Raw genomic sequence first — 24,579 nt, forward strand, 5'->3', positions numbered from 1 at the left:
TGCTATATAGATGCCAGACAGAGGAGAGTGTTTTGAAAATTGAATGGTCAAAATTACCTTGAGGCCCAGCTCTCCAACTCTCTTTACTCCCTCCACCCATGCAATTAAGATAGAAAACAGTGTTTCTAGCAATGAAATTATGGATCTAGAGGGGAAAAATCAATTCTGTGATACCTTCCTTCATGGCCACAGATAGGGCCAATGAGGGAAAACACCCCTCTCAGAAACATTATTACCAAAGTCTGGTACCCAGGAAGAACTTTGAGGCTCTGTGCTTCTAGAAGAACTTATGCTGTGATTGACAAACCTGCTGTTCCAAAAAAAAAAAAATTGTTTTAGGTTTGATTCAGCTCACATCCATTTTGTAGCAAGGCATAGTTTAGAAAATAAAATCCTTCCTTTGTATTCAAATTTACAATGCTTATTGCACTGAAGAATAACCATTTCTTTACATGTCTACCTCCATCTGTACACAGAAGGCAAGTTCTGTATTTTGTATTCCTAGCACCAAGCACAGTGCTGAATAGCCCAAAGTGCTTAATAAACGTGTGTTGAATTCAGTGTTTCTCTACATAAATAAAGCATGGACTTGGAGCAGATTAATGCCAAGGAATATGTGTATTTAGCTCCATTAAAAATCTCAGGAGGGCCATCTTCAGCTTTCCCTGTCAGGAAGAACCAAGGGAACATTCTAGCAGGGAGCTGCATACCTGCTCAGAGACAGAGCTGCTGTACTTTTTAGACATCCTCTTTCTCATTGTCTCTTTCACTGATTTCACTTTTTTCCCAAGAGAGATGCGAGAGGCAGTAGGTGATTTGATGACTTCTTTGTACACAAAGTCTCCTTCTTTACCCTGCAAAACAAATGTTGCAAGTACTATTAGTTGCAGAAAATGAAGGCCAGAGCAGGTTTTATTGTTTCAACCACCGACATCCTAGCTCTCAGAAATATTGGCATTCCTTAGGATCTTGAAGGTTTTCCCGTGTTAACTCAGTGCTGTTATTTATCTCTTTGATGAATTGACTATTGGGCTTTTTGTTTGTTTGCTTAAAGTGGGGTGTGAGTCACTTTTTATTTTATTTATTTTTAATACATTCTTATCTGGTTGTATTTTTTCCACTATTTTTAACACCCAAGGGGACTGCATTTCATCAGTGAAGCGTGATTTGCATGAATCAGTGTTCATGAATCCCATCAGTGGGGGAGAAAAGAGGGCTAATACTACTGAATTGCACTGGGAAAGAGGTTAGAACAAATGGTGAAAGCTCAGAGCAACATCTGATTGGATTTCCATCACTATAGCGCTCAGTGTGTAAATATCCTTCTCTTTACAAACTAGATTGTGGTCTTCTCTCATTCTAGTTTGCATTTAAAACAAACAAACAAACTAACTAACTAACTTTTCCCTGAGAAAGAAAAAAAAATCATACTTTCTCTCGTTTCTAAAAAAGATAGACAGCATAAAACTATTGGCTTCAGAATCAATATAATTTGATAGCCAAGTAAAATAGTTTAATTCTCTTCCAGGAAATTTTCAAACACTTCATATATATCCCAGGTGGGTATTTTAGCTGACCTACATACATAACAAATATAAAACATGAAATCTTCATTTTACAGTTTTATGACACAATACAAGGGACAAGCTGTAAGACTCACCTTCACCCTTGGGGTCTGAGAAAGCAAACTTCAGGGAACAAAATGTGTGTGCCACCGTGGTGGCCTGTCCCTAGACCATGACCCAGAAGCAGGTCTGAGAGGGCAGATACCTGGGCCGTGAGGGGTCTGGTCTGCTTTGGCCCCACAGAGACTGGGTTCATTCCAGGACACCCCAGACTACAAAACTCTAGGCTTAGTATAGGCCAGGCAGGGCCAGGTACTGGGCTTGTAATAAGACTGGTGTTCCAAAAGGCCAGCACATACTCTTAGGGTCCAAATCACAGGGCTCCACTTCATGGGCTATGTGTGTGTAGTAGTTACATGCTTGCAACTAGCAAGAAGAAAAGGCCGTGTGCAAAATGACTCAGACCACAGAAGTCAGACTTATCTGGATTTGTTATTTGAAGAAAACCAGAAGCAAAGGCATTAAAGGAACTGTGCTACTCTCAAGGAAGGGGATGGCGGTGAGAGTGATCACCATTCATTGCACATGGAACAGTGGAATCTGTAAGATGAGTGAAATAGAGCTTTTTTCTAAATGTGATTCAGGATTACTAAGGAAAACATTACCCAGTATCCATTCTCAAAGATGCTCAAGGGTCAACTATCGTCAGCCTCATCGCCTGAATCCAAATCTTTTGCTTTCCTCTGACATTACTCACCATTGGGTCAGAATTATTACTGCCAATGTGCAGAGAGCGATTCGTCAAGTCAAATCCTCCAAAACTGCAGGTTCTCTGTGGAAAAGAAGGCAGGGCAGGAAAACTCCAGTTATGCTTAAGCCAGCCCACAGTGCTCCAACCCAAAAGCCCCCATTTGCAGAACATCTCTGAATCACAAATACACATACAGGATGAAAGGAGAAAACGAGAAATGATGAGAAACAAACACATGATTCATGTCGTAAGGAAACTTCACTCATTTATCCCTTTCAGGGGCCACCGGAACTTCGCCTGCCCCAGAAGCCTAGAATCCCCTTAACATGCAAAAACCAACCACTTAAAAAAAGCCCAAACAACAACAAAACCCTCCATGAGTCCAGTGCTGTCAGATTCTCTTGTCCCTAGCACAGAACTTCCCCTAACATCTGCTGCATTCAGTAGAGATAATGAAGGGATATATGTTAGAGGAGCCATGTGTTCAGGCATCTTGAAAACCCGGGTCTGAAATCCCACGGCTCTGACACCAACAGCAAGCTTTTCAAATAGACTTTTGTTTGTTTAGTTTTAAATCGCTGAGAAGGGGGAAGGGGGGAAGGTTATGTTTACAGTTGTCCAATCAGGCCAAGAGAATTACTCACTCGTTGCTTCCCCATCCTAGCCAAAAATGCTGGTAACTTTCCCATCTAACTGCCCAAGTTAATGAACGATGACCGTTTTCTCTCAGTGAATGAAGATGCCACATTTGCCCAGAAAGAAAACAGTTGATTCAGTGACTGCCTTTGACCACATGCTTTAATTTCAATAGGAAAAATGCTGATGTTATAAAGAATGAAAACTTTCTCATCCTTTTAGGTGGTTGCAAACTTCATGGAACTGCTTAAATCTCAGTGATTTGGTATTTGCAGAACTTGGTTCAAGCTCACTGCTGCTTTTCTAGTAAAAGCCACTGAATGACCACCCGCTCCCCGCAACGCACACTGATGTTGTTACAATTAATTATCTTAAAAAAAAATCAGTTATAAAAGCTTAATTGCAGATTCAGGCTTCAATATATTGTATTACCAGCTTCTCAGAGAACTCTAATAAACAGCTACTAAATGGAAGAAATGAACAGAAAAGTACAATGTATTAGGCTGGTGCAAAAGTAACCACGGCTTTGCCATTATTTTCAATGGCAAAAACTGTGATTACTTTTGCACCAACCTAATACACTATAAGCATTGCTTATTTAATATGTTTATATATGTATAAACATATTACAAAATATAAACATTAAATTCATATAAGCATATTAAACATTATACATATATACAAATTTACTGAATTGAGAAAGTAAAAACATCCTAGAAGGAGAATGTTTAGGTTTTTGAAATCACAGAAATGTAGATGCAAATCCTGGTTCTCCCACTTACTTGCTGTGTGATCTCAGGTAAAGTACTTACACTCTCTGAACTCTAGATTCTTCATTATTCAAATAACACTTATATAACATTTGAAACCTTCTAGCACACTGCCTGGCACAAGGTAGACACTCTATGAATGTTGGTTTCTTCCATTACTTTTCATTAAGGCTGTCCTGAGAATGTGATAGTCACCCAGGCATCTGTTATATTGAAGTTGAGGCTTAGTTAACATTATAAATATGCAAAAGCAGGGCTGGAGCTTCATTCTGGGCCTTACAGTCTAATCTGGGAGTTCAACTATAAAACCGGAGCATTCCAGGAATGGGCCACAAAGTGAGAGATGGCTAGCAGGGTAGAGGGGTGGGCCAGGAGATAAGAAGCATTTCAAGATAACCGACATCAGGATGTCTCAAAGCTGCTGTTTTTCACCAATGCTGCTGCTGCTGTTGTCACCGTTTTAAATAATCTACTACCGACTTGTTTTCTAACAGACATTATCCTAATTCTATATTAAATATCAATGGGCAATCTGATTTCTTTTATAGTCAATTTCACTGGACCTCTATTCTATAGAAAGAGAAAAACCTTTCTACACAAATATATTCACCAATGTTATGACCACCTCTCAAGGCTAATTTTTAACATTAACTTTCTCTTTCCAGCTTATAATGCCATGTACGTTTCCTCTTTCTTGCCAAAGCAGTGACTTTATTCTAGTTCCTTTCCTGTGACTCAGGGCTTCACAGACACAGTATGGCGCCCAGATGCCTCATCACTGTATGGCTTTTGCATGTCCCTGCTTTAAAATACAGCATCAACTGCAACACTGGAGCCCAAGTTATTTCTGATATGTATGAAATAACTAACAAAGAATTTATGTGGAAACTATGACTGCAATAAATTAGAATCTCATTTAGGTTTTCATATGCCTGTTGTATGCATTTATTTCTAAAATGAAAAACTTAAAGAATGGACCAATTTTCTTAACTACCAACTAAATAAAACCTCTTCCAGTGATAGGCTAAGATACCTGGAATGGACTCTTTTTTATACAGTGGGGGAGTGACAAAGAATATAACAATAAACACTGCTTGAATTATTTTCTAACTTCTCTATAAGATCAAGTAGTTCTTTAAATAGCATTCCTTCAAAAGAGAAAATGGACTGTAAAGAGAGTCATAAAAAATAAATCAATACATGAACCAGTCTTTGGCATTGATGACCTAAATAAATGAAGCCTAAATGAATTTTTTTTGTTGTTCACACATCTCCTGTACAGATAATTATGAAAACGCTTTGGATCGATGCTTGGGATGAGGAGGGCTAGTCAATGGAATGCTCATGCAGTTGCAAACACATGTTTTGGGGTTGAATTTAAAAATGGACAAAATTGCAAAATGTCATGCATGTCTGTTCTCCCAAACAAAAATTGAATGACCAAATAAAATGCAAGACAAGTGACCACTTCCAATGGATACAAAGCATTATCATTTCCCTGAGGCTTCATCAAGCAAATACGGCATTTTAGAAAGACAAAAAGATTGAGGTTGAAGAATAAAGGAAACTTTTAGAGAAAATGAAAGAAATATATGACAAGGAAAATGGAAAATAACTTTTTAAATAAATCTAGCAAAGAAATATGATTAATCATTAATCCCTTTTTTAGAAAGTTCTTTCTATTGTAAGATAGAACACTTATTTCCTCTTACATTCTCTGGATAATTAGAAAATAAAATTTTGCTTGATTGTACTATAAGAAAAGGCATATGCAAAATTTAAGTTCTTATGAAACACATATTTTTGCAAGTGTTGAAACTGTCCATTAGTGTCTCAAGCTCACAGTATCTTAAAAATACTCAGCCTCTGACTGATAGTTGGGATAGGGATTACATAGCACGATGTTAGGTGGGGGCAGTGCCTGGAAATAAGCTTGCCCAGATGTCCGTACTCAATGTCAGTGAAGAATTAACCACTGGCCCACAATGCTGATTAGCACAACTCCCAGCGATAGAAATTCTAGAAACAAAGCCCTCATGGAGTTATGGTATTAATCTGACAATAAATAACACGAGAAGCACATCAACAATTCGAGGTGCTCAAACTGGGAAAATTCTCAGTCTTACATGATGTAAATTCACAGAGGTGAGTCATCAATTAACAGAGAAGAAGTGGGTCTGTTCTATCAAGGTCATGTCAAAAGGTGTAAGAGCAGAGGAACTGGGCGGAACACTTCTGAAAGTAAAAATGCCAGATATAGGTGAAGGGGAGGGAGGCAGCAAATCATACTGCCACGTATGCACCTATGCAACAACCTTGCATGTTTTTCACATGTACCCCAAAACCTAAAATGCAATAAAAAAATAAATAAATAAATAAATAAAATAAATACATAAAACTAAGACTGGTTATTTTTCAAAATATCTGTGAGTCAGAGCAAACAGAGGCTGAATGGGTGAGAAAGAGATCGTTATTTTAAAACAAAACCTCAACCAATGAAAAACTGTTGCCAGGATGCAGAAAGAGCCAGAAGAAAAGTTCCTGCTCATACTAGTATTAAAAGTGCTGCAGGAATTATATGACTATGAAAGGACAGAAAACAAGATCTAGGGAAAAAGTTCAACATGTGGAAATATCTGGAAAACCCAGGGGCTAGGAAGGACCTAATGATTCTTTTACAAGGGAGAAGGTCGTTTTAAGGAGGGCATTGACCAACCATTCTTGACTTTCACAAAAGCAGAACCTGACTGAATGAATTTAAATTACACCAGTCGTCTGGGGAAGCACATCCTGTTCATGAATGTGAAGGCTCCCTGGGAAAAGCCACTATTGAAGGATACTCTATTTTTTCCGATCTTTAAAAGGGCCCACAGCCAACCGTCGCGAGCAGATTAAGCAAGATGCCAGGTGACAGAGGGCCAAGAACTCTACTTCCTCATTTTGCACCATTTTATATGGGCCACTTTGCAAACTAAAAGTTAGGTGGGAATTTCAGAAGGAAAATTGTCCATATTCCGAAGTTCAAAGTAAATCATGCCTTGAAAATAAATCTTGCTAGGTCTCTGATCATCTGGTATTAAAAGTGAAAAACATCCTATTCTTTGAGAGTGAGTCCTTTCTTGCTTGCTGCATATAGAACAAACTATAGGCTAGGGCAAGGCATTTCCAAATGTTGATTTGTTTAAAAAGATAAGAACATTGAATAGACTTAAGTAATACAAAAAAGCTCCCATTTTTTTGTTGTTGGATTTACAAACTTTTTGCTTGCCTCTACTAATAAAATAAATGTGCTTTATAATGTTTTCAAATCACCGCATTGGTGACTGTGATGATGGCAGTTTTTCCATGAGCCTGCTCCTATTGTTTTAATTTTAAAACCAAGAGCAAGCATCTCTTTCAAGGGCAAAATGCCCTTCTGTTTTGAATCAGCCTCTTTGAGGTCAAGTGACACGATGGCCGAGAATCAAGACAGCCACTCTTAGAGGCAGCCAAACCCCATCCCTGTATCCTGGAAGCCCCTCTCTGGATCAGCTTCAATGCTTATTTTAATGGGAACTCAAACAGCTTCATCTGGCAAGAGGAGACATGGAAGAGAAGGAGAAAGGTGCCTGGAAGTGAAAGCAGGGTTTGAAATTGAAGGTGATGATGGGATAGTCCCTGACGTCATGAGTAGTAAAGAGAGGGGAGGAAGCCGGTCCCCGCAGAAGAAAGGCCATAATGCTTGACTGCACATCACAGAAATGACAAGGCCGTCCTCGGGACCATCTTTGTGACTCACAGACTTCTGGTGGATTCTCAAGAGAACCCTTTTAGTACAGCGGTCGACCGTGGCGGCCCACTTCCTCTTTGCCTCCTCATCCTCCTCCAGCAGGCACCGCCTCAGGTCCTGTCTCTCAGCCTTGCTCAGGGTCCTGTCTGAGGCAGGCCGCACTAGCTGGGTCAGGTTCAGGTGGCTGTACAGGCTCCGCTCCACCACATAGGTGATATTGAACTCGCTGACCGAGGTGCGCCCGCGCACCCTCCTGCCGGGGAAGCCGCAGCTCCCGCCCCCTTTGCCTTTCTGCCGGAGCAGCTGCGGGTCACAGGTGGTGCTGGCGACGCCTTTTCTGGAGGGACGCTGGCAGAGAAAAGCTCTGGAACAGGAATAATTAGTATCCGTTTTCTTCAAGCGGATTTGCTTCCGCACACTCTGAAACTCCTCCAGGGACACCAGCAGGTGGTGCCTGCGCCGGTGGTTGTCATAGAAGCAAACACCATCCGTACTTACCCCGTGGCTCAGGGACCCGAGACCCTTCTTCATCTCCCCCTCGGTGAGGGAGCGGGACACTTTCTGGGCCTTTTCTTCTTCTGGGTAGGAGAAGAACGTCCCCATCTTCTTGGGGGGCTTAATCAGGCCCCGACTCTCTCCTTTGCTGAAGGTTTTGACCAACTTCCGGCCAGCGCCCCAGGTGTCCAGGCTGCTGGATGATGGAGACGTGGTGAGAGAGTCCGAGTCATCTTCGGGAGGTTTCTCAGGAGAGCCGTCAAAGAAAAAGGGCTTCTTGTGCACGCCAGAGTAGAGGGCAGACCGTTCATCCAGGACCGGCGAATTCTCGAACACGTGCTCCTCCCCACCTGCAGGGGAACCAACAGAGTCTCTTGTGAACACACCTTTCCATTCTTGCATTACATTTTTTTTTTTAAGAGACGGAGTCTGAGTCTGTCACCAGGCTGGGGTGCAGTGGCAATATCTTTGGCTTGCTGCAACCTCCGCCTCCCGGGTTCAAGCCATTCTCCTGCCTCAGCCTCCTGAGTAGCTGGGACTACAGGCCCATGACAACAGGCCCAGCTAATTTCTGTAATTTTAGTAGAGACGGGGTTTCACTATGTTGGTCAGGATGGTCTCGATCTCTTGACCTCATGATCTGCCCGTCTGAGGCTCCCAAAGTGCTGAGATTACAGGCGTGAATCACCACGCTCGGCCGCGTTACATCTTTCTTTACACCCAACACCATGCAAAAAATAAGCTCACCCATATAGCTAGCTAGCCTACAGTGGTATCTTTCTCTGCATCATGACCCTCTTTACAAACCCAGCTCCCCCTTAAATATGCACAGAAAAATGAAAATATACTGTGCAAATATATGGTTTCACACAAGCTTAATGTTAAAAGGTTTCAGATGTGTTTTCTTCTTCCTTATATATCTCCGTAGACCAAACACCTTCACAGGCATATTTAAAACACCATTTGGCAAAATCTAAGCTAGCCATAATCAGGATATGCCTTAGCATTTCGAGATAATGTCCTCCCCAGTTTGCAAATGCAACCTTCTGAAACTAGGAATCACGATCTTGCCCCCTTCTGAAAGGCACTCCTTTATGTTGGCTCTGGCGGCTTTTTATAGTTGGAGTGTGATAAATGCCATGCGGCTGGCAGTGATTGGTTTATTGGTACATATGCCATTTGAGTGATTAAATCTCCAACGAAGTTTTGCTGGGGAGAAACACTAAAAAGGGCTGTATCTTGCAAATGTGACTGATAAATTGTCTCCAGCTGACAGGCCAAATGCAAAAAGTTAGGGAACTCAGTGATCGTGGCCAGATATTCCCATCAACTCGGGCCTCACAAGGAAGCAGCAAGGGCATTTAAGGGCCCTGACACGCAGGCAGCTCTAGGGTCCCGCTGGTCTCAGGGATTCCAGCTCTTGAAGCCCTCGTTGGAGCCAGGTGGCAAGCCAAGCCCTCCAGAGCCCAGTGGAAAGGTTTGGACTTGCTGGCAGGAAAACCGAGTTCTTTTCCGCATGTGTTATGTGAACAGATGTGAGAAAAGAAGTAGGTCAAACTGTGGGTGTAGCGATCCCAACGCGCTGTGTCCCTTTAATTACAGGGAAACTTTGAGCTCTGCAGCTTTCCACCCGCTGAATTGTGAAGAGGAAAAAAGGAAAAGTTCCTTGGAACAGAAGGATGGCACTAAATATACCAGCTGGGACGAGGGCGCCAGTGTGCAGTTAAATGTCAGAGAAAAAGGGAGAGCTATGCTCAGTTCAGAGCAAAACTCAGAGGGGAAAAGAACCGCAGCCGTCCTTTAAAATTCTAAGAATGGCTTACTTTCCCAATTGATGGGATTTATAGGTGCAAATATAACAACAACAAAGAATGGCTGCTATCAAATACAACCCAAGGTCAACTTTACATTCATGTCCAGGAGGCAGTGGTGGGGAGGGAGGGAAGTGAGAAAGATGTAAAACTCCGCCTGGCCCAAGTCCCCTGAAGAATTGTTCAGAGATCTTTCAGGGGGAGTTTAAAGGCAGAGTTCAGGGTTCTAACAGAAATTCATCAGTCCAGAGGCAGGATACAAATGTGCTGGAAGTTTCCTATTCCTTCCTCGGGACACCTGACTGATAAAATGTGGAGACCAAGGGTTCTTATGCTGTTGGAAATAAAAACAGCAACCTCTTCTAGCTACAGTCTACCCTCCACTTCCAAGAAGAAGCGACTGAGCCAAGACGAGAGGCACAACCTGTGGCAGGGGCAGCCCAACCGTGGACTTCTCTGTTAAAGAAGTCGGGAGGCCGAGGCGGGCGGATCACAAATCAGATCAAGACCATTCTGGCTAACATGGTGAAACCCCGTCTCTACTAAAAATACAAAAATTAGCCAGGTGTGGTGGCACACGCCTATAATCCCAGCTACTTGGGTGGCCGAGGCAGGAGAATCGTTTGAACACAGGAGGCGGAGGTTGCAGTGAGTCGAGATTGCACCACTGCACTCCAGCCTGGGTGACAGAGCAAGACTCCAACTCACCAAAAAAAAAAAAAAAAAAAAAAGTCAACATGCTTGTGGTTTCACCATCTACCCAGGTGTCCACACAGATGTGCAAAGGCACCCACAGTCTTGAGGGGTTTCAGAGAAGTCAGGTGGGTCTACCCTGCGTATCCTAAGGATCTGTCACTCAGCAGCTGTTTTGGACATTTTCTGGACTCTGTGCTTAGGACTGTCGTCAGAGATTCCAGTACTTCAGTGTCACATCTGAGTTTGGAACCAGCTGGTGCACGCATGCCCATGACGAATGTAGCTCTATTCTTGGGTTCAGGAAAGTCAGCATCTGGTAAGGGGTTGGGAGGGAAATGTGGCGGACACTTCCCAAGTGGCTGCATCCACTGGCACCGCGGACAGGCCTTCTGTAGTGCAGGCTTTTCCGTCTGGGCCTGACCAGCGGCCCGGAATCCTAACCTTGACCTGGACTGCTTGAACTTGGAGCATCACTTCTCCCATCCTCCTCTGATTTGAGTGTACAACTCTCCTATTGGAAGAGTGGCCCTCAAGATGAGCTCACTCCATCACATTTGGTGTGATGTGCTTCACGTGAAGGCCTCCATCTATCTTAGCTGAGACCAGCTTACCAAAGGCAAGGTGATTTTGGCAGGAGGAAGGAGGTAAGCTATGGGCTGACTTAATGTGAGGAACTCAGAGGTATGCTCTGCATCCAGCCTGGCTCTGCCACTCACAGCTCCCTGACCTTGGGCAATTACTTCCTGGTCCTGGGCCTCTGTTTCCTCATCTGCAATAATGCCTACCTATCTTTGCCTAATATCCCTGGCAAGGCTGTTGTGACAATAACACTAAATGTTATTCCCATAGAAGAGTTATGTGAAGGTGCTGTATAAGCTGAAAAGCTTTCTACAAAAACTGGTGATCCATTACTGGAGAGAAATGAGTTGGAGCAATGAGGGGAGGAAGGGGGTCCGTTGTGGGGCAAAGACACAGAAATGGGCAGATAAAGGGCACCAATGTAACCTAAAGATTGGCCAGGGTCATCCATGCCGGGATAAGGACTTGAAACCCAAGATGCAAGGGTGAGAATAAGTGAAGAATTGATCTCTCTCCTGGCGTTCCGAGGACTCCAGAGCTGATGGGGGACAGAGGTGGCAGCGGAGTGAGAACAGGCTGCTGTCAGGGAGCAGGCGCCTGGACATCGTGCTGGGCCTTCTGCTGTCTGGCTGAGTGGCCAGGAGTCAATTACTTAGCCTCTTTGAGTCTCGGTTTCCTCATTTACGAAATGAGGATGGCATAAGTGCTTGCCTCTGGTGGCTATTCTGAGGGTGACATTAAAGAGAACGTAAAATCTGAAGTGTTTAGGAAAGTGCCTGGCACATGGAGTGCCCTCAATAAATGATAATTACCATGCAGACAACGTGGTATTAGCACAGCCACGCAGGAAGTCAAAGGATCAACTCTTTGTAAGTCCAAGGGCAGGGAGAGGAGGGGCTCCTGGAGTATGAATCCTTCCTGCTTTGCAAGATGAGAGAGCCAAGGTAGCCTCTCTCAAGTACCATTGCCAGATGAGGACCCTCAGAGAGTTCTCCATTGTGCAGGGCTTGGAGGAAGTTCCAGTTTAGCAGGGAACTGGAGGGCGACCCAAAGCAGACGCCTTGCTACGCACACACCTGGGGCCTCTCCTGAGAACACAGTGAGCTTGGCCAAGGACACCTCGGCTCCCTGACTCATCAGATGCCACAGTGTACCTTAGGACTTGAGCTCACTAAATCCATCTTCCATCTGTGAAGTCTGATTCGTGCCCAGATGAACTGGAGTTCAGAGCCAGAGTTCCATATGGTTATTACTTTTTACTCTAGAGTTACCCCTTTTGGTATATTTTTCCTTTTTAATCGATGCTTCTCAAAGATAGTTGGATTGATTTATTCTGACATAAATATGCAAATTACAACGTCTGTAGTTTTCATCACGTTATTCTAGTGGAAAGGCTGCCTTCACACACCACTACCACAGGCCCAGGACTAGTTACTTTACCCACGTAATCTCAGTTATGAATGAGCCCCCTCCATCTATTTGTTATATCTGGGACTTGATTTTGGCCTAGTGTTCATGAAATTTGTTATAAAATGTGCCCTGAAAGTTGAGTGTTGGCAATTCCATATGGTTCTCCCTAACAGTACCAAGTGACACTGTCTGTGATTTCAGTAAAAGCCGCCACAGGCTACATTCCATACTGTGAAATTCATGACTGCCAGGCAGGTGTTAAAACACCCAAATGTAAAATCAGCATTGCATCCAAATGTAAACAGAATTACCATGAAAAAAGATACCCTAATGAAACCCCAGAATTGAAAACAACCCTAATTTATGAAATTGGCCATAAAGCTGATTTCTCTCCCCATGTTTTCCTTTTCCCTTCTAATCCCCATTCTCTCACAGATATCCACTTAGCTTCAGTATTATTCTAAGGGATTTAAACCCATAAATAATGACAAACAAAAATTAATTAATTTAAACAAAAATTAAAAGCAGCAATAAAAATGAAAAACCTTTATCTTTGCAAATAAGGGGAAATTCATTTCTTTACACAGCTTGATTTTATCTCTATATAACAAAAAGGCCTCTACAAAAATAATTTTAAAACATACATGTTAAAATTTTGAAATTCCTCATAACATAGATATGACATTTTCACAACTAATGTGTTTTTTTTAAGGCATATTCTTTCCAGTATTTTTATCCAATTCAATTATTATCATTTTTCAAACAGAAAATCTTTTTCTTTTATTTTGCCTTTTTGGGGAGAATTTTTAAGATGCCGCAAATGCACTTTACTAACAAGAGAGATGAATAAGGTTCAGATTTGAACTGCCATAATTCTACTTCAGAGGCTAACTATCCGCTTCAATAAATCCAAGCTGATGTATCTTTTGACACTGTTGTTTCCCCTGGCTAACCCAGCAACACAGCTCTTAAAGATTGCCTTAGAATCCCAGATCCTTCAAGCCTCCATTTGAATGGAAGAACAAATCACCCCTGAGAAATTTAAAGGGATGTCAAGTGCCTTGACCGTTAGACATTTCTTCAAGATGTGTGTATATCAAATTTGAACTAAATTTCACTGAGCAAGAACCACAGTCCTTTTTGGGATTGGAGGCTCATGTGAAAAAGTTAGAAAGTGTATATAAAATGGTAGAAGCTCATACATGAAGCTATACCACACCTTGAGAATATTTCCATTTCCCATCATTTCAGTTTAAATTACTAAGCATCCCAAACGCCTGACACCAGGATCCTTCATTCCACCACATCATCGCATCTGAGCATCACTCTTCCAGCAGGCACAGTCCTGCCAGACTCAGCCAGAGCTCCATGCATTTTCCACTTGAAATTGTATCCCTTTTCTACTGAGAAACTGACCCCCAGATGATTTCTTCTGGAATAACCAGGGTGGAGTTCGCCTTTTTTTTTTTTTTTTTTTACCTTCAGTGCTGGGCTTTTTCATTTCTTCCACCCTAATTAGTTTCTTTCTGACTCTGCGAGTGGAGTTTACCAGCTTGTGTAACCTCTTAAACTTCACCGACTCCTCGGTCTCATCATCCGATTGTTCTCTTGACTGGCAAAGAAACAAAGGAAAAGTTAATCAGATAATTGCTTCAAGCTCCGCTCGAGCGGCTGGATGTAGCCAGCCTTGCTGCCAGTCTGAATCTCGGCAGCTCTGTTGCTGAACTTGGGGAATCAACAAATTTGTCCAAGAAGTTGACAAAGCTCCACATATCATCTTAAGGTCTAATTCAGTGTAGAATCAGGTCCTAGGCACCGAAACGCACATTTTTTGCCCTCGACAGGCCTGTGGGGGCATCTGTCTCAACTACTTCCCTGCCCCCTTTGAGGAGGATTCCGGCAGGACTCTCCCTCCAGCGCTGGCCCTGTCGTTCCAGTTTCACTGCTGTGGTTTGGGCCAGGCTCTCATCTGTCTGGCCCATCAGGACTTGCTGTTTAACGTGGTCATCAACTACTTCTCCAAACCAAAATTCTGTTGACTTTTTCCAGCCCTCCCCCCGAAAATCAAAAACAGCAGGGCAGGAAAGGGAAGGAGATGCAAAAAGCCTCTTCCATCCCATTGGCTAAGACTGTCTGCCACATTGCAGCCAGCCCTTCCATCTCTCCCAGCTTCTTCTGAGGGCTCACAAGGCGAATGTGAGGACAGACCCTGCATTCCTCCAAGAGAGACAAGGGAAAAAGCTGACCTTTCAGCCATACGGTACAATCCATATTCCCCAGCAGCCCATTGCACTTTGCAGGGAGCCAGCATGCTCAGGCCCAGCTGTTTTCCCTCAAGTATCAAACATTACAGAGAGAGGGGGAAAAAAACTCTCTCTGCAGCAGTGACCCAGGCTAAAAACAATCCTTTCCTTGTGAACAAAATGAGGGTTTCGTTTCCAAGTCTGCTCCAACATTCAATATGCAGCTTCCTCTGTTGTATCTGTTCAAAATGTGAAACAGCAAAAGAGGTCTCCCGCTAAATGAGTGTGCAGCGCGAGCGCGTAGGCATGCCTGCGAGCAGCCGCCTTGACACACCCTGTGTAGCGGGTGAGCAATTCCAGCTCACGTCGCCCGCCCCGACAACAACCTTCTCCATTTCCTCCAACCCAGTTCATGGACTAGTAGGAAGACCAATGACTCAAATGAACACAAAGTGCCATCTCTGAATACGATCCTAATGTAGAGACTTTTCTCCCCAAGAAAAGCTCTCGCTAATCCCAGTGTTATAGACAATAAAACAGATAAGCAAGAGTTTGCAGAGAATCACTCCACAGAAGAAGAGGTAGAGTTTCTATGCATTACTTAGGCATATAAATGGTGCGCATTGTGAGTCCTCTTTGCACTACGGCACAAACCTTAGTACAAGGATAGTAAGGGATAAAAACAACTGATTTCCTGGCTTCTGTCTTCACCCTGGAACTCAAGGCATGGAGCCATGGTACTTTCTCCCTGTATGACTATCAGCAAGCAGTTTACCCACTTATGGTTAACTATAAACCTAAAGTCAGCAAGTCATCAGGACAGAAGTGTTTCTCAGACTTCTCTTCTGTGAAGTGTATAAATTATCTATGTCCAATTTCTCTACAATTCCTACATGAAATGTTGGCTGCAAATGTCAGAGTTCAAGTACTAGTTACCTGGTAATAAAGAATAGAAACTGGGCTCCCAGTAACAGTGTAGAGAGGCTATACTGGATGCCGGCAATTAGCTTAAAACTTAAAATGTAAAAAATTAAAATAAAATAGTAAGTATCGCTCCTAATACAGAATAGTATTGTCTGGTTTGAGTTTCATTTCTACTTGGTTGGATTGTTGACATGTGATGAAACGGGTGGAGTGGTCAACCAGAGGAATGAGAACTTGGTTAACCCTCATTCTAGGTAAGCAGCACCTGAAAAACCCACAGTGCATGGAATTACACATAAACATTTAAAAACATTCTGCCCTCTTGGTGAAGCTCAAAAGACAAGCAATTCTAATTGAAGAAGAATCAACATATGTTACAGAAAGTCTCTATACCTATCAATGGGACAAAGCTAGACTATGTCTCTAACCTTCTATTTTTCTAGAGATCAAATGCAAATGAAATAAGTACAGATTGTCTGTAATCAAAATACAAGAAGCTGTGTTACAGGATGAAAATTACTGATGCATATACCTTATACCTAGTTTGCTGGTTGCTGGTGGTGGTGTGGGGGGGTGTGTATATGGCATAGTGGGCGGTAAGAAGAAAAATGAGGTATAGAAAAAAGTAAAAGAAAAATTGTAATCCACAAAGACACAAATCATTATGTGTATTACAGTGAACTTGCCAAGTTGAAATCAAAATGGTTAAACCAGGACAGGAGGCCTCATAAAGTTCTACTTTCCTCTGCCCAGATTCACTGTGGCAAAAAGTAACATATTCCAGGTACTTATTTAATTGTTTTCACATGTTCCATTTATTTTTAAGAAACATGAGCTCTTCATACCTTTGAATGTTATTTTTATTTTTCTAGGAAAATCAAGATTTGGAGGTGTTTGTCATTGACAAAGCACAAACCATGGCAACCAAGACCTTCTTTTCCATGATCATGTTTTGGACACTAGACAAGACAGATGTGGCACAATTTATATGAAGAAAATTGCAACAGAAAACTCAGGTCATTCAAGGGGTGTGTGTGTGTGTGTGTGTGTGTGTGTGTGTGTGTGTGTGTGTTTTAAATAGAAAATTTCCTAGAAGTCAGGTTAGAAGTTACTTGAGTTCAACAACCCAAGAATGCATTGCTGCGTTCATGATATTGATGGAGAGGTGTTGACTTCTCACTTCCTCCTGAGTCCAGAGGAAAAAAGGGTTGCAAAATATTTGCCTTTAAAAAATTCTCTCCAGCTGTTTTAATACAAAAACACTGTAAAAGGCTTGCATTTTTTCTAAACTGGAGAGTAAATCTTGAATTCCTCATGTCATGTTTTTCTTTTTAAGTATATTCCACTTCCCAAATGCTGAAAATAACATAGCGTGTCTTTTTTTTTTTTGAGATGGAGTCTCACTCTGTCACCCAGGATGGAATGCAATGGTGTGATCTCAGCTCACTACAGCTTCTGCCTCCCGGGTTCAAGCAATTTTCCTGCCTCAGCCTCCTGAGTAGCTGGGATTACAGGCACACAGCATCATGCCTGGCTAATTTTTGTATTTTTAGCCATGTTGGCCAGGCTGGTCTTGAACTCCTGACCTTAGGTGATCTGCCCGCCTCAGCCTCCCAAAGTGCTGGAATTACAGGTGTGAGTCACCACACCCGGCCAGCATGTCTTTTTATTCAGGAAATACACCACTAGGGATGGGGGCTTGGGAATTTTTATATTTATAAACATAAAAAATTTATAATGTTTAAAGTCAAATACTATGTATATTTTAAAAGAAATCTTCCTATGTGAAGAACTTTGTAGAAGATAGAAGAAATCTGATTGTATATAAAATAGATGATTCTAAGAAATAGGCTCCACACTATTATAGAAAAGGCTTTAAATGAATTAAAGTGAAAAAATAAAAGTATATGTTCACACACATTCAAACATGAGGTAGTGTGGCCTCCCCTCCCTGTCCCACCCTGGGTCAGAGTTAAATAGATCATCTTCTAAACGAGAAGGTAAACTCAATCATCTGTAAGACAGCCCCTCACCAGAACACCTTCAAGAGAAAAAGGCAACTTATCCCACCAAAAATTGTGGAAAAGTGGATTTCCAATACTGTAAACAGAAACATTTGATTTCCAGCCTCTCCTCAGCAGATTTTTCCAGCAGAAAGCCCATATGGCTCAACTTTTAATTACTTTGGCTAATACTATATGTAGTAATTCTGTGGTGAATGCTTAAGTGTTTCATTTCTGGTTTCCATAGCAACATTACATCAGATTGCAGACAGCTGGCTCCACAGTTTTAAACCATAACAAATTGACCAAGCCAAGACACAAAGCTATAGCTGCTTTAAAGAGATAGCACACCATTCGCCAGCCAGGCAGCTGAATGAGGAACCTATGGGGCCCGTTTGGCACTCGGAGGAGGGTGGAGCCTCCTTCCTTCCCAGCTTCTTTTGGAACAAGTGCATCCTTGACACATCTGCAATGTTCTAATAGGAAAGACATGGAGCCAGCGTGGAGAACATTTTATAACACAGCTACATGCTGGATGATCAGAAAAAAGGAACAAAATGAATAACATCTGTAAGTACAAACATTTGTGTGCCGGAGCTCACTGAAAGCATCCCCTCACTGCTCCAAGAAAGCCTGTGGCGGCTGGTAGGTAACAGATACTTCACCAGACCCTGTAACAGTTCTTGGGACTACAGTGTGCAGAGCAGATTCTTTCCAAAAGCCGTACGGCACAGTTGTGCGGGCACAGTGGCAATGTGCTATAATAAAGATTACAACAAACTTGTGAGGAGCAGCTAGACCCTTTGGAGGACCGCTGGAGACTACACTGATCACAGGATTACAACTGTGCCTTTTGCAGAAGCACTCTCACTCAGCTTGTTTCCCTTAGTCTGGGTGTTAATGGTTAACACCCAGACTAAGCCCACTTATCTCCCCCAGTGCCACATAACACCCAGAGATATTTAAACATTTCTGAAAAGCACTTTGAAACTGGAAATGTACTTGCTTGTGAAATTCACACACTGGTCTCTCTAACCTAGCGCATGATCGGACATCCATGCTTCGGCTTTCTAGGTCTGCTTTGTCACAGCATGAATCTTAAAGTTAAGACAAGGAAGCCAATCAAGTTTAAGCTTAAGAAAAGCAATATGCTAGGTGTCATGAGTGGGGGGGGGTGAAAAAAAGAAAAGAAAAGCAATGCGCAACACTGTCTGAATTCAAGTCCTCCCAGGAAAAGCCTCCACAATTCACAGCTGAGCCATATATGCTCATTTTCTCAAATTCTCAAAATAAAATCCGCTATTCACCAAAAGTTACGCATTTTCACTGGTGAACATGCAGGGCAAAAATGCTCAAGATTACCAGGTAGAGGAGAAAACAGGGGAAAGAAGGACAAATCTAGAGGAATTTAAGAAGAAAAGAGAGAGAAACGTCATAGGCAGGAGCAGCAAAAACTTTTACTTGAAGCAACAGAAAATACATTCTTTCTTTCCCGTCAAAAGCATTCAGCGACTTACCGGCTTCGGCATTTAGCAAGCCTAAGGGGCAATTCTGAAGACGTCCAGTACCTCCCACCCCCCTCCCCACTCGGAGAGCGTCTTCACTCTTGTGGCATCAACTCCGCAATCTCGAAATTAGGATTAGGCACTCCTGGAACATGTCTCTCTGGAGTTACATGATCAGGCAGGCTCCGCCGTCACAGCTTAGTATCCGAAAGAGAAAGGGGAAGACACTGGATTCAATTAGCTTCTTTCTGCTCACTGACTGATTCCCTAGTCGCTTGCTAACTGCATAACTTGCAAGAAAGGCATAAGTCATCAGCTCTAAGCAAATCTCCTATTCACCACAAGGAAAAAAGGGAGTGTTGTGCATGGCCAACAATCCCTGTTTTCACCGAGGAAGGCTCCCTGACCTCCTGCTGGCCTCCAGTTCCTTAATTACTGTCTATGGAATTCCAGAGACAGAAAAAAGAACGCGAGAATCTGAGCAAATCCGGGACAAGGAGGACAAGGACTAACCCTTAAAAGTGACTGAACTTAAAAAAAAGATCTCTTTTGCAGACATTCTTCTGGACACCCCCGTAAGGGAGTAGTCTCAATGGCAAATAGACACCTTCCAATGGCTATTTTTGAAATTACTGAATTAAAACCTAGAATTGTGGTTTTTCTCCTAGAGTTGTCACTTTCTCTCTCTCTGCCCACTCTTTTTTAAAATTTTAACCAGAGTAAATGTAGGTTATTTCCCCTTCATTGGAGCTTCTAAAACTCCCTTAACAAATTGTTTTAATGACCATTTCAGAGCATCTGAGTTCTCCTGCCTTCTAGAAATGTCAGCATGAGGACTGTGTCACAAGATGATCATTTAATTTTCTCAAGGATCTCAGGGGAGCCACTAGGCACATGCTGTTACTTAAACAGAACATCATCTAAACAACACAGGGCTAAGAACCCATAGAAAGTCTCCATGACGTGGGCTGCAAGTCACGTCTGTCTTTCCAGGGGCTAAGTTCATTCACTTGGGTAAGTCATTTATTCCCACTGCACACTTAAAGCTGCTTGTTTCTAGACATTCCTTTTATTGTGTGAGTCTTTATGTATGATGCTTGAGCCCATCTCCTTATAGGACATCACACAACATAAAATACCTAGCTCCACAGAACTCACGGGTATGTACGAACCACTCTCCCGCCTTAAAACGACAGAACTTTAGAGTTAAACAGGATGCAGAAGTTACCTAAACTAAACAAAATGACCAGGCTCAGTGGCTCAAGCCTGTAATCTCAGCACTTTGGGAGGCTGAGCTGGGCAGATCACTTGAGGCCAGGAGTTTGAGACCAGTCTGGGCAACATGGTGAAAACTTGTCTCTACTAAAACTACAAAAGTTAGTCAGGTGTGGTGGCATTCACCAGTAATCCCAGCTACTCAGGAGGCTGGGGTAGGAGGATGGCTTGAGCCTGGGAGGTAGAGGCTGCAGAGAGCCCAGATCTCTGCACTCCAGTTTGGGCGACAGAGTGAGACTCTGTCTCAAATAACAACAACAAAAGGGGACTGGAATACGAAGCTCCCAAGTGAAAGGTCATGTTTTACTGTGCACACGTTGCAGGTTCTGCACCAGATCACCAGAGCTCCACCCCCTTTTCCTCGGCTATTGCCCTGCTCTTCTACCCTGGGCTGTCTGGCATCTCTCACTCCTTGGCAAGAATTATACTCCCTTCTCCCCGTCTTCTGCTCAGAAATACCTCCTCCCAACCTTTATGAAATTTCCTCTTCTTTCTCCTGCAAGGGCTCACCACACCTTCCCTATACTGCCCAGTTCCCCATTTCACAAATGGATTCTCCCACAAACTCCCCGTCCCCTGCCACCACCTGACAGCCCAGCTGCTTTTCCCATGCTGTACTTCCGACACTTGTATTTGTCAAAAGCCCACCATTCCCAGGTACTGTGCTAAACATTTGCATGCATGATCCCATTTCACAGACAGCAATGACAGGGGCAGAATCTGAGACTTTGTGGTTTTGCTCCTGTGCCACTACCCTACCTCAACAAGGCCTTTCTTCATCCAAGGCTGACAACTGTGCGCAAAGTTATGCTCAGAGTTCCTTAAACCTGAGTGTAGACATTTTCCACTGAACGCCTTCGTTACAGGATAAAAACGAAGAAAATGAGAGTGCCCCAATGAGACTGGGGTAAAGGGAAGAGGATTAGCCCAAGGTCTCAGGAGTTAGAACAACCTGGGTTTAATTTCCAAGTTCTCTAGCAAATCACTTTACTTCTATGGGTCTTAATATTCCTGCACATAAATTTGGTGTAGTAACGTTTTTCTTACGTGAAATCAACAATTGGAGTTCAATAAGCACTTATTATTATTATTATTATTATTATTATTTGAGATGGAGTTTTGCTCTTGTTGCCCAGGCTGGGGTGCAATGGCACAGTCTCGGCTCACTGCAACCTCCACATCCTGGGTTTAAGTGATCCTCCTGTCTCAGCCTCCCAAGTAGCTGGGATTACAGGCACCCACCACTATGCCCAGCTAATTTTTGTATTTTTAGCAGAAACAGAGTTTCAACATGTTGATCAGGCTGGTCTCAAACTCCTGACCTCAGGTGATCTGCCTGCCTTGGCTTCCCAAAGTGCTGGGATTACAGGCGTGATCCACCATGCCCAGCCTTATTCTTAACTCTGCAGTCTTCTATTCACAACTCACTGGAGTTCAAGCAACATCTAATTTTCACAAACTGCTTTTTTAAGGTGCTGTGTAAATAGCAAAGACCATTCAAAAACCCAACAACCAGTTGGGCACAGTGGCTCGTGCCTGTAATCCCAGCACTTTGGGAGGCCAAGGAGGGCACATCACTTGAGGCCAGGAGTTCAAGATCAGCCTGGTCAACATGGTAAAACCCTATCTCTACTAAAAATACAAAAATTAGCCAGGCATAGTGCACATCTGTAATCCCAGCTACTCGGGAGGCTGAGACACAAGAATCTCTTGAAACTGGGAGAGGTAGAGGCTGCAGTGAGCCGAGATCCCGCCACTGCACTCTAGCCTGGCGACAGAGGAAGATTCCATTTTAAAAAACAAAAACCCAACAACGTTTTTACATGTGAAAGCTAGTAATATGGTCAGCATCTGAGGCTGGCTCTGGACAGCCTGTTCAGTTACAGAGAAGACTCTGAGAAGCAATAGGGGCCAGAACACTGGCACTGAGCCAACGCAGGTTCAGCTCCCCTCTATGCCACGTGGGAAGAGTGTGTGGCTGTGGGCATGTTTCTTAACTTCTCTCATTTCTAAGATAGACAGTGAGACGCCTTCTAAGGATCTCCAGAGGATAAAAACGAGACCGTGAATGTGAAGCCTAGAGCTTGATAGGTAGGGAAGTCTTTGATCCATGTGAAATACACATGAAACTCATGCACTGATTTATCCTGATACTTTGGGGAGGGTGGCAGGAAGGACATATCCCCAGTTCTTCCCCCGAGCGGCCTCTCCTCATAGCACAGGACTTGGAGAGTGTCCTAAGAGGATGGGAAAGAGATCTGACCTTGTCCACTCCTTTTAAACCTCACTGCCACGCCTCTCAGAGGGTGGCTCAGGTATTTATCAAGATAGTCGATGTTGGGCTCTTTGTGAGGATGCACCACTGCTTGACTTTCAGAAGACAGGAAGCTCCCCCGGGCCAGGAGCCTTGTCTGTTCTCCTTCTCCTTGCATTCCTAGTGCCCACCCATAGTAGATCCCCTATAAATATCAGTGCGATCACTGTGGAATGAAGAAGTTGAGATTCCCAGCCCTGTGGCTCCTAGCCCTGGCCATGTGTCAGAGTAAACTGTGGGATACTGGAAAGACTAGACTGAGCCAGGCCACCCTGGGAAGCTTCCTGGTGAGAGATGATCAGGGGATAGACTTTGTGAGGGAAGGCCACTGCTGGCCCTGTTCTCTGGGTAGCCGGCTTGAACTTACCCATGCACACAGTAGGTGTGCAAATTTGCTGAGAAGGGATTTCAGTATTTGACTCGTATGGCGAGGAATTGTTCCTCATTAGCTCCCTGAAACAAGGTCCAAAGGCCTTATCGTGGAATATGTGACTGTGCTTGGTCAGATTCAGTTTCTGGTACATTGTGCTCCACTCTTCAGATACCATGAGGTGGAAAGGGCCTCAGAGCACCTGGTCCTCTCCCCCTCCTGCTTCCTCACAGCATCTCAAACACCCCATGCACATCTCTGCCCTGATGGCTCTTTTCTGCAAACAGCTCTGCTGATTACATCCACATCCCTAACTCCTATGTATCCTTCAAGTTTCAGTCCATATACTGTCTCCTCTGGAAAGCCCCCCTGGCTTTGTTCCTCATCTCCCTTAGACTAAATATACTTTACCCAAGGACTTAGCACATATATTGTCATTGCTAGATTCCCTAGCCCATCACTAACTGCCATGCAGACAGTGAGCACGACCATATTCATTTCCACATCTGTATGTTAGCAGCATTTATTGTTTCTGACTACACATGATACATATTACTAAAAATTTGGAGAATGCAAAAATGCACAAAGTAGTAAGAGAAATGAAGTATCATCCTATACTCAATAGAAAACTTGGTGATATTTTGGTTTATGCCTTTCTACTTTCCCCCCAAACACACATGCACACACAAACACATGCACACACACACACACAAATGTTGTAAAAGAATTACAATATTCTTTTCCACACACATAATACACCCTGATGTTTCTCTGTTTCCTTTTTTTTTACAAGAAAGGATGATCTTTGATCTTTAGCTTTTCCACCTCCTATAGTCACTATTAGTGTCCCCAAATCCTCCCTCAAATGCACACACACACACACACACACACACACACAGTCCAAGTAGAAATGACACATCTGCCTGTAAGTGGGGACTCTTTCTGAGCCATGGTTGCCTCAAAAGATTTTCCTTTAGAGAAACACTGGGCCCCTACTGTATGCCGCACCCACACTCTTTTATAGCCCATTTTTAAAAACTCTGTGTTTTGAACATTTTTGCATGTCAACAAATATTTAATACAATACTATACAATGTATTAATGATTCAATAGTATGAAGTACAGCATCATCTGCTGATATCATGGCCCCCATAATTAGACATTTGCCTGTTTCCAATTTTTCAAATACTCCTTGGATGCACACATTGTGGTAAAATTGCTAACACGTCTAACACATTCTTTTTTTAGAAAGATGATTGGATTGTAGAATTGATGAGTAAAAGGGTGTGTCTTTAAGACTTTTGATACATATTAACAACTTGCTCTGCAGAAACATTGTATTGTTTTAAAATCTCACAAGCAGTTAGAATTACAATATTCTTTTCCACTTAGATAAATATCTATGTTTGTGTTAAACAGATATTTCCTGATTGAAATGGGATGAATGAATAAATGCATGGATT

General features: G+C 42.9%; 1 protein-coding gene across 5 annotated transcripts in view; it reads right to left on the bottom strand.

Moving 5' to 3' along the window:
• SASH1 (SAM and SH3 domain containing 1) overlaps positions 1–24,579 on the bottom strand; it is a 278,424-nt gene that overhangs the window by 23,775 nt on the left and 230,070 nt on the right. For 2 of the 5 annotated variants that reach the window (XM_064360587.1, XM_064360588.1), the window contains exons 9-12: positions 13,962–14,094; positions 7,501–8,336; positions 2,323–2,397; positions 711–854 (exon numbers count right to left, since the gene is read on the bottom strand). In XM_064360587.1, the coding sequence (XP_064216657.1) occupies positions 711–854; positions 2,323–2,397; positions 7,501–8,336; positions 13,962–14,094 (1,188 nt within the window). Of the gene's footprint in view, positions 1–710; positions 855–2,322; positions 2,398–7,500; positions 8,337–13,961; positions 14,095–19,169; positions 19,577–24,579 lie in introns of those variants that run through there. The other 3 variants (XM_021669797.2, XM_012452620.3, XM_064360589.1) reach the window with 3 other exon arrangements.

Source organism: Aotus nancymaae, unplaced genomic scaffold, assembly GCF_030222135.1.
Source record: "Aotus nancymaae isolate 86718 unplaced genomic scaffold, 86718_ANA_hifiasm-v0.15.2.pri h1tg000040l, whole genome shotgun sequence".
Taxonomy (NCBI): domain Eukaryota; kingdom Metazoa; phylum Chordata; class Mammalia; order Primates; family Aotidae; genus Aotus; species Aotus nancymaae.